Source organism: Vipera ursinii (genome assembly GCF_947247035.1).
Source record: "Vipera ursinii genome assembly, chromosome: 3".
Taxonomy (NCBI): Eukaryota; Metazoa; Chordata; class Lepidosauria; order Squamata; family Viperidae; genus Vipera; species Vipera ursinii.
The window spans coordinates 50,165,984-50,180,470 of record NC_139516.1 but is presented as its reverse complement, the minus strand read 5'-3'; the positions used below and the strand labels follow the sequence as shown (position 1 = coordinate 50,180,470).

Genomic DNA, 14,487 nt, shown 5'->3' with positions numbered 1-14,487 from the left:
ACCCTTTGGGATTACGTGGAGTTTTGCATGAATTGGCCATAAAATGCGCTCTAAACGTCATGTAAGTCACAACAATAGAAAAACACAGTCTGCTTAAAATAATACTACACAAACATTAGCTGTTGTCATGTTTTAATTGAACATAAGATGGAAACATTCACAGTGCAGGGTGGAAAAAGTATGTGAACCCCTAGCCTAATGACTTCTCCAAGAGCTAATTGGAGCCAGGAGTGAGCCAACCTTGACTCCAACCAGTGTGATGATATTAGATGTGTTGCTGACAGCTGTCCTGCCCTTTAAAAACACACACCTGTTTTGGGTTTACTGGTCTCAAGAAGCACTGTCTGATGTGAACCATGCCTTGCAGAAAAGAGCTCTCAGAAGACCTACGATCAAGAATTGTTGACTAGCATGAAGCTGGAAAGGGTTACAAAAGTATCTCCAAAAGCCTTGATGTTCATGTGTCCACGGTAAGACAGACTGTCTACAAATGGAGAAAGTTTAGCACTGTTGCTACTCTCCCTAGGCATGGTTGTCCTGTAAAAATGACTGCAAGAGGACAGCGCATAATGCTTAATGAGGTAAAGAAGAATCCTAGAGTGTCAGCTAAAGACCTACAGAAATCTCTGGCACATGCTAACATTTTTGTTGACACATCTACAATAAGGAAAACTTTAAACAAGAATGGAGTACATGGGAGGACACCACGGAGGAAGCCATTGCTGTCCAAAAAAAATATTGCAGCACGTTTGAAGTTTGCAAAAGAGCACCTGGATGTTCCACAGCACTACTGGCAAAATATACTGTGGACAGATGAAACCAAAATTGAGTTGTTTGGGAAAAACACACAACACTATGTGTGGAGAAAAAAAGGCACAGCACACCAACATCAAAACCTCATCCCCACTGTAAAACATGGCGGAGGGAGCATCATGGTTTGGGGCTGCTTTGCTGCCTCAGGGCCTGGACGGACTGTTGTCATTGATGGGAAAATGAATTCCAGAGTTTATCAGGACGTTTTGCAGGAAAACGTAGTACCATCTGTCCGCCAACTGAAGCTCCGCAGAGGATGGGTGATGCAGCAGGACAATGACCCAAAGCATACAAGTAATTCAACAAAACAATGGCTTCAACAGAACAGAATACGCCTTCTGGAGTGGCCCAGTCAGAGTCCTGACCTCAACCTGATTGAACTGCTGTGGCATGACCTTAAGAGAGCGATTCACACCAGACATCCCAATAATATTGTTACACTGAAACAGTTTTGTGAAGAGGAGTGGTCCAAAATTACTCCAGATCGTTGTGCAGGTCTGATCTGCAACTACAGGAAATATTTGGTTGAGGTTATTGCTGCCAAAGTAGGGTCAACCAGTTATTAAGTCCAAAGGTTCACATACTTTTTCCACCCTGCACTGTGAATGTTTCCATCTTATGTTCAATTAAAACATGACAACAGCTAATGTTTGTGTAGTATTATTTTAAACAGACTGTGTTTTTCTATTGTTATGACTTACATGACGTTTAGAGCACATTTTATGGCCAATTCATGCAAAACTCCACGTAATCCCAAAGGGTTCACATACTTTTTCTTGCAACTGTAGTAGTAATTTTATCTTAGACATCAAAATGAGACTCAGCATCAGAAAAAAGCTATACAAAGTAAACATTTGGGAGAGTATTGGAAGAGAAATAGCAGAATTAGCTTTGGCTTTTTAAAAATTTTTTTTAAAGAACCCCACAAGATTAAAAAAAAACAATTATTTTGAGCAGAAAATTTCAGTTTTACACATTTGCCTGCTTGTGGTACAAAGATTTCTGTGCTCCCATTGAGATCTTTCATGAAACCTGGCAAGGGGGAATTCAGTTAAGCGCAATCCAAACAATGTTAAGCATTTGTATATATTCCACCAATTTTAAATGTAAGTTTTAGCACATATTCAATTTCTCACTGAAATCAACACAAGTTTGCAGCCTGATTATATATTTACTTAGAAGCAAGCCTCACTAACATCATAGGAAATGGCCTTAAAATTTGCTCAACCTAACTGGATTTTGCCCATTTTCCAGTAGGGAAAGCAGAGATTCTGACTCCTATGATAGCAGGAAATCACATTTTGTCCATCCTTTGTGTAAGACAGATTTAACGATTGTCACCCACTCCCAAATGCACATCCACCATTGAGGTGAACCACAATCATATTAATCAAAAGGGAAATAGAGAACCATCCTTTGAACAGAAGCAGGCCTCATTTCTTAATCTTTACAAGCAGCTGACTCTCTTCACCTCAGAAGTCTCATTGCAATATTGTTTCAAAGCAAGAGGAGCTACTCTGCCCATTATTACAACTAAGGTAGGACAGCAATTGTCAAGTGAATGAAAAAGTGCCGATCAAATAATGTAGCTACCACTTTTTTCTCTTCTCCTCTGGAACATCTAGATACATATTCATATCTAATCTTGCATGTGATTCTCAGATAAATCCAGAGAGCTCTACAATTACTCAAATTATTTCAGCCCTGCTCTAGCTCATAGAAGCAGAACTGCTCAGAACTGATCTGCACAGATCAAGAAACATTACAATGTTCTTTCTATGGTGATGTTCAGCTGATTGAGAATTCAATTAGTCCTGAGAATGATTTCTTAAGAGGTTGTGTTCTTCTTAAAAAGACTGTGCAGAGGAAAGCGCATCTATTTTTTTCATCTGCAATACCACGAGTACCTGCCTGAAGTTGCCCATGAAGTTGCTGGTCAATGGCCTCTTGATGCAGTAAATTCTGCGGCATGGTTGGTTCCACTCTTCTTTTAACTAAACTACAGGCTCTTTTGTTTTGGAATCACCACGCAGAGAATAAACAAACAGATGTCCTGGTAGAATAGAAGCTGGTAACATGCACCGCTTTCCCTGTTGTTGTTTCTTGGATCTTGCTTTCTTATGCAAAGAAACCAGCAGCATTTTCTTTTCCTGTCATTGATTGCAGAAACGGCGTAGAACGAATATGCCCAGCAAAATCACTCCTGTGACTATCATCATGTATTTCAAATAAATATTGCTCAAGTCCAGTGCTGCCACCTAGAGACAGAAGAGTACTGTTATAGATCCAATTCTGTATTAGCCTTCTCCAACCTGGTACTATCTAGAAGTGTTTTAAACACAAAGCACTGCCATCAGCCTGCTCACTGGGAATGGTGGGAATTATCATCCCAAAGAGAGGAAGCATCAAGTTGTGGAAGGCTGTTTTAAGATCTTCTCTCAGCATGTTCTTTCAAAAGAGTAATTCTGGAAAGGGACCCGAGTATCTGAAGAACTAAAAAGTATACCCTTGGGTCTTAGAAGAAAGCTAACCATCCACAGTGCCTTTCTTCACTATTATTCATCAAGGTCCATGTATTATTTTACTGTCTGCTTAGCTGTTTTGCATCATGGTCCAGAGGCAGAATGCATCTTTAGAAACAGAAAATATTTGGCTCAGTATCCCCAGATAGATTTAGGAATGCCCTTCCTGGAAACCATTTGGAGCATTTTTGAACTGAGTGGCATATAAATTATAGCAAAGCAATCAGCCCAACTGCCAATCAATCAATCAATCAATCTTGGACAGCCTCCATCACACAATGCCGTTGAAAAGATTGCTTCATAGGTTCCAAAGGTCTCTGGCTCAAATTCCTGCCAAGAGCAGCTATGAATTTTCTTTGGCCTCTTCAGTTGAAGGAAGCAAGTAGGATGTTATGCTTCCACATTGCGTCTGGAAGCCCTAGATTGTTACTGCCCATCAGAATAGATTCCAGTTGCCTAAATGGAGGAGACCTTGTACAAACTAGAGCAGGGGTCTTCAAACTTGGCCCTTTTATGACTTGTGGACTTCAACTCCCAGAATTCCTCAGCCAGCGTACCTGGCTGAGGAATTCTGGGAGTTGAAGTCCACAAGTCATAAAAGGGCCAGGTTTGAAGACCCCTGAACTAGAGGCTCATATAATTTATATATTTCAAAGCTCGGCGGAAGCCTTAGTGGAAGCCTGGGAAAAGGCAGCCACGGAGGCTCTGGACCGAGTTGTACCCTTGCGGCCTCTGACCCGGCGCAGATCCCAGCGAGCCCCATGGTTCACCGAGGAGCTCCGGGAGATGAAGCGTCGGAGACGGGGCCTAGAGAGCCGTTGGAGGGCCAGTCGATCCGAATCCGACCGATTGCGACTAAGAATCCTCACCAGGTCTTATCTCGCTGCGATAAGGGTGGCAAAATCCAACTACTTTTCCACCCTCATCGCGTCCGCAGATAATCGCCCGGCTGCCTTGTTCAGGGTGACTCGCTCCCTATTAAACCAAGAGGTGAGGGAGGAACCCTTGCAGGGTCGAGCCGAGGAATTTGGTCAATATCTGCTGGATAAAATCGCTCGGATTCGAACTGGTCTGGACTCCAACTGGGCTGAGATGGAAGAACAAGACATGGACAGTCTTGTCGACGTCATCTGGGAAGAATTTGATCCTGTAACTCCTAAGGAAGTGGACAGGATTATGAGAAGGTTGAGCTCCTCCACATGCTTACTGGACCCGTGCCCTTCCTGGCTGGCCTATGCAGCTCGAGAGGCGACACGAGGCTGGTTCCTAGCGGTCATCTCTGCTTCTCTGAGTGAGGGTCACTTCCCCACCGCCTTGAAGGAGGCGGTGGTGAGACCTCTCCTCAAGAAGCCCACCTTGGACCCATCCTCTTTGAATAACTTTCGTCCAGTCTCCAATCTTCGCTTCCTTGCGAAGGTTGTTGAGAGCGTGGTGGCGCACCAACTTCCTCAGATCCTGGATGAAGCGGTTTATCTAGACCCGTACCAATCGGGTTTCAGGCCGGGCTACAGCACGGAGACGGCATTGGTCGCTCTGATGAATGATCTCTGGAGAGCCCGGGACAGGGGCCATTCCTCTGTCCTAGTCTTATTAGACCTCTCGGCGGCTTTCGATACCATCGACCATGGTATCTTGCTGCGACGCCTCAGGGGACTGGGAGTGGGAGGCACGGTTCTGCGTTGGTTCTCCTCCTTTCTCCAGGGTCGCTCGCAGTCGGTGCTGACAGGGGGACAGAGGTCGACCCCGAGGCCTCTCGCTTGCGGAGTCCCTCAGGGGTCGGTCCTCTCGCCTCTCCTGTTCAACATCTACATGAAACCGCTGGGTGAGATCATTCGCAGTTTTGGAGTAGGGTACCATCAGTATGCTGATGACACCCAGCTTTTTATCTCAACTCCTAACAATATCAGTGATGCCCTCGACGTGATGTCCCGCTGCCTGAAAGCGGTCCGGGAATGGATGGGGAGAAACAGGCTTCAACTGAACCCGGACAAGACTGAATGGCTGTACGTACCGGCAAGCCAGGAGATTCAGAACGTCCCACTGCTTAACATTGGGGACAAGTTACTTCCCCCTGCTGATAGGGCCCGCAACCTGGGTGTCCTCCTAGACTCGCAGCTCTCCCTGGAAGACCACATTGGAGCTGTGACCAAGGGGGCCTTCTCCCGGGTTCGACTAGTTCGCCAACTACGGCCTTATCTAGACCTGGATTCCTTACGTACAGTCACCCATGCCCTTGTGACATCTCGCCTAGACTATTGTAACGCTCTCTACATGGGGCTGCCCTTGAGATCCACTCGGAAGCTTCAACTGGTGCAAAGTGCGGCGGCACGGACACTCTTGGGAGCCTCCCGATACTCCCATATCACACCTCTCCTCCGTGCGCTGCACTGGCTTCCGGTTGCCTTCCGTGTGAAGTTCAAGGTGCTAACAATGACATTCAAAGCCCTACATGGCATGGGTCCGGACTACCTAAGGGAGCACCTTCTGCCGATGTCAGCACCCCACCGTCCTGTGCGCTCCCACAGAGAGGGCCTCCTCAGGGTGCCACCGCTCAAGGAATGTCGGCTGGTGGCCCCCAGGGGGAGGTCATTCTCAGTGGGTGCGCCAGCCCTCTGGAACACCTTACCTACCGAAATCCGGATGGCCCCTGACCTCCGTACCTTCCGTCGCGACTTAAAAACTTTTTTGTTCCAGCAGGCTGGCCTGGCATGATAGCGTTGATAGCGTTAATTGGGGTCCCAGTTTGTGTTCATTAGTGTTTCTTATTATTTTATTGTTCGGTCTGTATACTTCGTCCTTCCTCTGTACACCGCCCCGAGTCCCTCGGGAGAAGGGCGGTTTATAAAAACTAATAAATAAATAAATAAATAAATAAAATGGTTCTTCAGTTCACTTACCCATCCTCCTTGCTGAGCAATCCATCGTGCAATGCGATTGTGTAGCACAAATTCAGCCATGTAATGTGCAATTCTTCTCAGGAAACCAGTTATCCCATGCTGGTATACGTGGATTGCCATCCTGTAGCCGAAGCCCAGCAGGGCTATTATACGACCCCAATTGATGCCACTTTCAAACAAACTGGGGAAGAGAAGGTTAGTTCCAATTACAGATTTTCAGTTCTTTGCTGCTTCAGGAAAGGCATTACACAGATGCCTTGATCACAGCAACTAATATCTTGTTCATGCTAATATTCTAACGGGAAGAAGGACCGTAGCTTGACCCTGGGAAAACACTTGTGCAGTTTAAGGACCTGCTGACAGGTGTTATATGTGTACCTGTGCACTTTCTAAAGAAGTGTTTCTCAACCTTAGCAACTTTACAATGACTCGACTTCAGCTCCCAGAATTCCCCAGCCAACCAAGTCCCACTCATCGTAAAGTTGTGAAACACTGTGTAAACCACCTTCCTCTGAATCTGATGGGCTTCCCAGACTAATGATAATCATGATGATGGTTAGATTTTGATTCCATCTTGTTACATATAAAACTCAAGGCAATGAACATTAATGCTCCTGCCCCGTTTCCTATTACTTGCTCTTGCAATAAATCTAGGAGAAAGGCTGAGATGCCACATGTTTCAATCTCTAGGCTTTTTCACATGGCTTTTGAAAAGTTAAACACAAAGATCTGTTTCAGACTGGACAACCTGCCACCCACAATCCCTTTGCTTGACAACCCTGCAATGTTACAGAATCCCAACACCAAAATTTGGCAACAAATCATTGAATGTAAGCAGTGCAAGTTCTTACCAATTTCTAAGGGGAAAAAGAAATGACAAATTAATTTTTTTGGAAAAGCTCAGCACCCTAAGCAAGGAAGGGGGGGGCAAACCCTATAAAATGATGGAAAAATACGAAATATTTGTCATTACATCTTTTCCTTTGCCTTTCTGGTCACAGGTTGCTGAACATTGGAGCCTCGGTGGAGCAGTGGGCTAATGCCTCCTTAAGTGACACCAGCTGCCTGCAATTAGTGCAGGTTCGCGTCCCACCAGGCTCAAGGTTGACTCAGCCTTCCATCCTTCCGAGGTAGGTAAAATGAGGACCCAGATTGTTGGGGGCAATAAACTGACTTTGTATTAATGCCGCTTGGGGTGTGTGTGTGAAAGCCCTAATAAGCAGGCATATACATAGAATGAAGGCTACTGCTAAGCTTGTAAGCCGCCCTGAGTCTTTGGAGAAGGGCAGGATATAAATGGGATTAAAATAAAAATAAAAATAAAATAATAAACATAATGGCAAAGTGAAACTGCCCCCCCCCCCGCTTTTGATGTTTTGCCTGCCCACTGGAAAAACGAAGTCCAGTCCTTTTAAAAAATCACCTTTGGAGCAACCATGACCTAGATGACTGAGAATCTCCATAAACGTCCACATACTTAAATCTACAGGATCAGTTCTGATCTGGCTATCCCACTGTGGGGCGGGGGGTGGGGGTGGGTGGGAAAGAAGCTGGCCTTCCTTTCTGCTTCATAAAGGCTTTTTCTGCCACCATGAAGTTGGGCAGCATCCTTTTTTAAACCTGTGCTTGCATGTGGCTATAGCTATTTCATTTTTAACCTGGCGTACGGTTGCTTGGAAATAATCTTTAGCTATCTGATGGGATAAGATGATTCTGATAGTCCAATTTTTAAAAACCAGCTTTATAAGGCAACATTAGAATTTGAGTGCGGCTGGAAACTTAGCAGACATAGCACGGAGAGTGTTCCCATACACAGCAACTGAAAAAGAGGAAAGAGAAAGCACAATAGGTGCTGGTTTACCTGGTGCCTAGTTTACCTGAAGGCAGCAAAACGGTGAAACTTGGCTTCCCAAGGAGGGGAGAGCAAGAAAAGAGGACAGAAGAGAAAGTTAAATGATCTTGAGAGGGAACAGGAAAATGATGTTTGTGAATGTAAAGATGCATGTGTATACATTGACACTGTTTTCTCTCTGTTGGTGATTTTTACCCTTTGTCATTTCCTTTCTTTAATAAAAATAAAAGGGAAAGAAAGAAACGGAGGAGAAAACTGTGACTAAATCTTTTCTAAAAACCACCTTGGAGTTCCATACAGCCTCTTGCCTGGGTATCCCTGCCACTATAACCTCCAGGTTCATAATGGTTTTCGTTGCCTTCATGATACTTCTGATGGCCTAAGAACCTGAAGAGAAAAGAGGAGTCCGGGCATCCTCTTTCCCATGCTAAGATAACACATCTGGCAAGCTTAGAGGCAGGTCAGTGGTCTACTCCTGCTGCTGTACCCCAGCCGCCAGCCCTGAATCAAGATGGTGGCCACTACTCTGTGTGATTGAAGATCCCATCCTCTTTTGGACCCCATCCTGCAAGGAGTTCCAGATGACAGATATATCCTGGATCTGATTCTGGGGATGAACTGGCCTCATTTAGCTTCAGTGAGGCTGGGAGACAGCTTCTGAAGTCACAGCACCCTGCCCAAAGTTGATCCTTTCTCTTCACCTTCATAGGGGAAGATCTGACATAGCCTTTGCTCTGTGGGAACCTTTGCCAGAGGCCACAGAATTGCAGATTCCAATAAACATGAATGCAAACATCCAGTAAACATGAATGCAAACATTCAAACATGAATGTTTTTATAAGATGTCACAAGGCTGGCCTTATATTCAGAAGGTTTTAAAACAAAACGTTAACCGAAGAGCCAATTGCCTTTACATTTAACACAGTAGTAAATCCAATAAAGGGTTCCTGTATCAAGAGATGCTCTGAGTGACAGAGAAGATCCCTCCAATTCTCCTGAAGGCTCAAAAGTCCTTTACAGAGAATATGTGTTACCTGAGTGACAGCGGCATATGATTAAATTAGGGGCTGGATTTTGGCACCAAGGTAGTAATTAGCATATTTTTTTTTAAAAAAAAATTTGGTATATCAAATTGTGAGAACAGCTTAAGCCAGATGGAAATAAAAAACACAATATTTGTGATTCTGATCTGCTCCATCTTTGTTATTTGTTTGGTTTGCATTACCACCAGGAATTCTTGTCATTGCACAAGCAGTAGAGAGGTTAACATCAAACACAACCTTAAAAAAAGCCATATGCATCAAACTCTGGTTGAGGGCCCTGGTCTCACTTACGTGGAGGCTATTCTGGTGAAGTACTCATACGCATTGTCCCTGGAAGGCTGCAAGGACTTCAGCATCTCAGAGAACTCCTTGTCATACCGTGCATTGATGTCATCAGCAATGATAGCTAAGCGTCGACCCACCTGACTGTTGGTGCTGTACAATGGGAAAAAAAATAAACTGGTTAAATTGGAACATGGAGACAGACTAAGTAAACATTTAAGAGCCTGTGGTACTTGCCTATTTGGCTCCTGCTGAATTGCGGCAATTTCTGGGTCAACTGGCACATCCCCCTCAGTTAGCTCCTGCTCCTGCTGGTATCGATGGAAAGCATAGCTCTGGAACACCTCCTCAGTCTGTTGAGCTACCAAGTCTTCTGCAGAAGAGATAACAGGGTCCTTCAGCTATCAGCAGTTTCATTTTGAGCAGAGGTAGGTCACAATTATTGAAGCCCAAGGCCCTCTTCTCTCAGATCAGGCTGCTGAATGTCAGGCGCAAAAACATCTACTTTCAGCAGGACAGGTTCCCCCCGCTTCCCCAAAATACTGAAAATATGTCTCTTAAGCCTTTAAAGGAATTAACACATTTATTTTTCTTCCAACCTCCCCAAATCCACTTTTCCCTAGTAGTTCACGCCACAGAGATATGGTTTTCTCTTCTTTATTTGCTATCATCATCATCATCATCACCACCACAAAACTCTGTGAAGCAGGACAGACATTTTTTTCTGCTGGTAAGTACAGAAAACTTCCTCACTGGAATTCATAATATGTTTTCCCAGCTAAAACCTGCTCAAACCTGATTATGGACAAAACATAACCTAATACGAATGTGCCAAGATCATCACTGACCTTGATAGTCAAGTCAGAACTTGAATGTCATTTTCCTGCTCCAAGTATTTTCCAGGTCCAAGTATTTTCCAATGAATTATCTCCAAATGTGTTCAGCCACATTGTCTATTATCCCTTACATGCTGATGGAAAAGGGCAGCTTCTGCTTAATGATATTGACACGAGTTTGACCCACAATTCATCTTTAAGAAATTCGAATTCTAGGCCTTAGCCAATCTGCATTTGGAATCAGCTTGTTTCTTTATCCCAAAGGTGCTTTTCAAAAGGCAACTGAAATTTCTTGGTTTTTTTTTCCTTGAAAATGTTTCACTTCTCATCTAAGAAGCTTCTTCAGTTCAAGAAGCTTCTTGAATGAGAAGTGAAACATTTTCAAGGAAGAAGACCAAGAAAATCCAATTGCCATTTGAAAAGCGCCTTTGGGACAACCATGACCTGGATGATTAAGAATCTCCATAGACTTGTTTATTTATGTCGTTAATCTCCCGAAGGGGAGTCTAACACAATGAGGTGAGAACTTTTCCATTGCTTATCTGGTGCTAGCCTTTCTTAACCAGTTTTATTTTTTAATCTCTGCAAATATATACAACAGGTAAGGCATGGCATTCTGAACTACTGTCTTTACAAAGGAGAGGGAGAGCTACTGTCACTAAACAGCAAAATAACTAACTTTTGCATTATAAAGAGCAAAGAAACTTCTTAAATATAACTGTGGCTTATGAATCTAGAGAAATTAATATCTGACACCTAGGAAAAGTGGGAAAGAGCACTGGTGAAGCAGTAAAAACTGAGTGGCTTACAATCTTCCTCAGTGTTGTGATTCAGGGTCAGCCTGTGGGTTCGGCAGTTGGGTCGGACGACTCAGAGGAGGGTGTTGAAGACCTTGCTGAGGGGGTTGAAGATCTTGCTGATGAGAGCCCTCAGCCAGGCCCCTCCCACTTGGTCACCACGGAGACCCAGCTGTGTGAGCCTGACAGTGTGGATGAAGATGACCCACAGCTGGCCCTGTTCAAGGACGCCCGACGCAGGACGCAGTCAATTAGGAGTAAACAGAGGAAGGCAATGGGGCTTCTCGGAAGGAGGCAGAGAGAAGCCACGCCCTGAACTCTATATAAGGGGAATGTCTGGGAGGGCTGGTTTGCTGAAGGCAACCGCTCGGATGGTTCATGTTTCTTAAAGCTCCTGTTTCTTGGTTCGTGTCTTGTTTGTTTTTGTAGCTATAAATTTGGCAGGTGTAATTCCAGCCTCTTGCCGGTTGTAAAGGGGTTGTCCCTGCCTTTTCTGCAGGGCCGGTAGCAGGCTGGTACAGAACACTCATGGTAATTTGTTTACAGATATACTAATTAACAGGGGGGGAAAAACTAAATCATATTAAGCACAATATGATTAATCGTAATCTTCCACCACATACTAAGCACCACTTTATGAGCACCAATTCAATCTATCACATTTTCCCACAGGCCCCCGCTAAAAAGCTAGGTCTTCATAGCTTTTCTGAATGAAACAATTGTAGGAAGATGGCCATGCTCACTTCTGGGAGCACCTTTTTCCAGAGAAAGGGACAGCACTGCAGAGAACTCTCACCTAAAACTCCATAATAATGAAATTCTGCAGCAAGCCTTTTTTATTTCATCAGATGGTCAGGTTTCACTCAAGGAAGGCAGTCTTGAATATATCCAGATTTTGAATTATAAAAGGGACTTGAATGATCAGTACCTTGAGTTCCTACTCAGAAATCCATTGGTAGTAAAGCCACAATTGGCACACCAGATGGAACTGTGCAAAGGCCCTTCAGGCCACAGTTTCTATCTGTACTTCCAGCTGAAGCTATGTGTAGAAGAAGTATACACTGGAGACCTGCTGTGCAGAGAGATGAGCTACACCAGAGGTCCCCAACCTTGGCCACTTTATAACTTGTGAACTTCAACTCCCAGAATTCCTCTGGCAGTCCACAAGTCATAAAGTGGCCAAGGTTGGAGACCACTGAGCTATCCAGGATCAAAATGAAATTTTAATAGAATCACTTGATTTTCACATCCTTACCATTCTATTGTGCTGGGACTGATTTTAAGTTTCTCCCCATCCAAACTCTAACAACCTCTAGACATCAGGAGAGAACCATACCTGCATCTCCAGTTTAGCCCAAGTTTTTGGAAATAGTCAAGTGTCAACATCATCCAACCTCTTCTCAGGTTATCTAGGGATTCAGTCCGCAGGTGGTAAGTGATGTTGCAGAGAACTCTATCCATTTTCTTTAGACTGATAGTCTTAATAATATTTCAATATATTGCCTGCCATCTCTTAGGACTTTGCCTAGCGACTGTCCACATCTGAATCAATGAGAATTATTTTATTCTCTAAATGTTCTGCAAATTCATCACATTCAACAACTGTTTTATTTTCCACTCCCCCAAAATGGTCTGAGTTACTTTAAACGAGTCCATAACGTGCTAAGGTCCATCATGCTCATCTTATACCCGAGCTACAGATGGTACTAGGATTATTTTTCCCCGTTTGCTCTTTCTTCTACATTTCTCTCTCCCATAACTTTTTCCCCCATTAACACTCAGAAAGATTTTATTGGGAAATTTTACTCTGGCCTTGAGACCAAAGTGGGAGACATGAAATGACTCAGCCCTGACAAACTGTATGAGAAAACATGAAAAGAGAGTCAAGACAGCTCTCCCTTGGTTGTATTGTCCTTAAAAAAGAGGATAATAGAGTTTTCAGACAGACTTTCAAGATTCTGTTAATATTCTCTGCAATAATAAAATAGCATTCCTAGAATCCCTGTAGTGCCTATTCTTGATCTGACTTATCTTGGAGGGCTGACAGATTTAATATTTTATATGCTGGATGAGAAGAAATGCAGAAGAGAAAGCAGAAGAAAAACAGCTTAATCCTTTGTCATTGGTTACTTTTTCTAAACCATGTCTAACTACCCACCCGCCAAAGCTATTTTTAGCTGTTCTGATAAGAGACCTAGGCCTATTGCCAGATTATGGCCTCTCTATTCCTGAAGTGCAAAAGACAAAGCCACAGTAGAGATGGCTGTTTATACTTTCCTCCTATATTTCAACTGAGAATATAGTTGTGTGTGCTTAATGGACATTATTTTATAAATTATGCTACATTATCTTTCTTTCCGGCTAGCAAGTAAAGCCAAAAAACACAAACTTTTGTTCATCTCATTTCCCAACAGAAAAGCAAGACATTTTCTATTACACTAAACTATTTTAAGGTAATATCCAAAGCAACAAAAATAACAATAAAGGTTATCTTATCTTTTTTCTATCTGTAGGATCATTATCCTAGGGCCTAGGGCTAGGCTAAAGTGAGAGCCAGCACAATGCTAGTAAATGCTGGATTGTGGAAATCCAGGGTAAAACTAAATCTAGCCCTAAAACTACTTGATGATTTTAGAACAATTCAGCATAAATTACCTTCCAGGATTATTATGAAGGTATTGAGGAGTGGCTACATATCCTGAGATTCCGAGAAAACAGACAGCATAAAACCAGAATGTAGTAATACAAATGTATCGACACCGATGCTTATCATATATATGCACACTTCTGCACGCTTCTTTGGAGTAAGCCTCAGTCAAGTTCAATTCCTTATGACTTTAGGTGCATGACCATGCTATTTTTCTTGATCAAAGTAAGAGGCACAAGAATGGTTTGCTACTGCCTTCTTCCATGATTTCCCCCCCCCAGTTCATTTAACCTACAGCCTTGGGGCAGGAGCATCTGCAGAATTTGGTGAATTTGTCAAAATGACAAAACAAATATGGGGATGGTACCACATAAAAGTTGCTTCTTGCATGCGTGTGTACATTATCACAATGCATAAGGGATGGATCTTGCATCACAATGGCACGGTGCCTTTTGTCATCTGTCCTCTTGTCCTATGTACTCTGGGATGTCTTATGATTTCCCATCCAAGAGCTAACGAAGATTGACTCTGCTTAGTTCTTGAGCCCAAACAAGGTCAGCTAGCTGATGATTCTAAACCAGAGGTCCCCAACCTTTTGGGCACCAGGGACCAGTTCCGTGGAGAGAGGTTTTCCCCGCAGAGTGGAGGGTGTGTGGTTTTGTGAGCTGGCTTCATCCCGTGGACGGGGCTTTGCTTGTTTGTACAGACCGGTTGCTGGCATGCCGTGGCCTGGTACTGGTCCATGGACCGGGGGTTGGGGACCCATTCTAAACTACAAGTCTGATGGCAAGAGACTGG

General features: G+C 43.7%; 1 protein-coding gene across 2 annotated transcripts in view; it reads right to left on the bottom strand.

Annotated features, from left to right (window-relative positions):
• Positions 1-1,543: 1,543 nt before the first annotated feature.
• The window catches only part of BAK1 (BCL2 antagonist/killer 1), a 29,127-nt gene continuing 16,183 nt past the window's right edge, over positions 1,544-14,487 (bottom strand). For both annotated transcript variants that reach the window (XM_083358577.1, XM_083358576.1), the window contains exons 3-6: positions 9,647-9,782; positions 9,419-9,562; positions 6,233-6,413; positions 1,544-3,071 (exon numbers count right to left, since the gene is read on the bottom strand). In XM_083358577.1, coding sequence (XP_083214703.1) covers positions 2,967-3,071; positions 6,233-6,413; positions 9,419-9,562; positions 9,647-9,782 — 566 coding nt within the window. In that variant the 3' untranslated portion in view covers positions 1,544-2,966. The remainder of the gene's footprint in view (positions 3,072-6,232; positions 6,414-9,418; positions 9,563-9,646; positions 9,783-14,487) is intronic.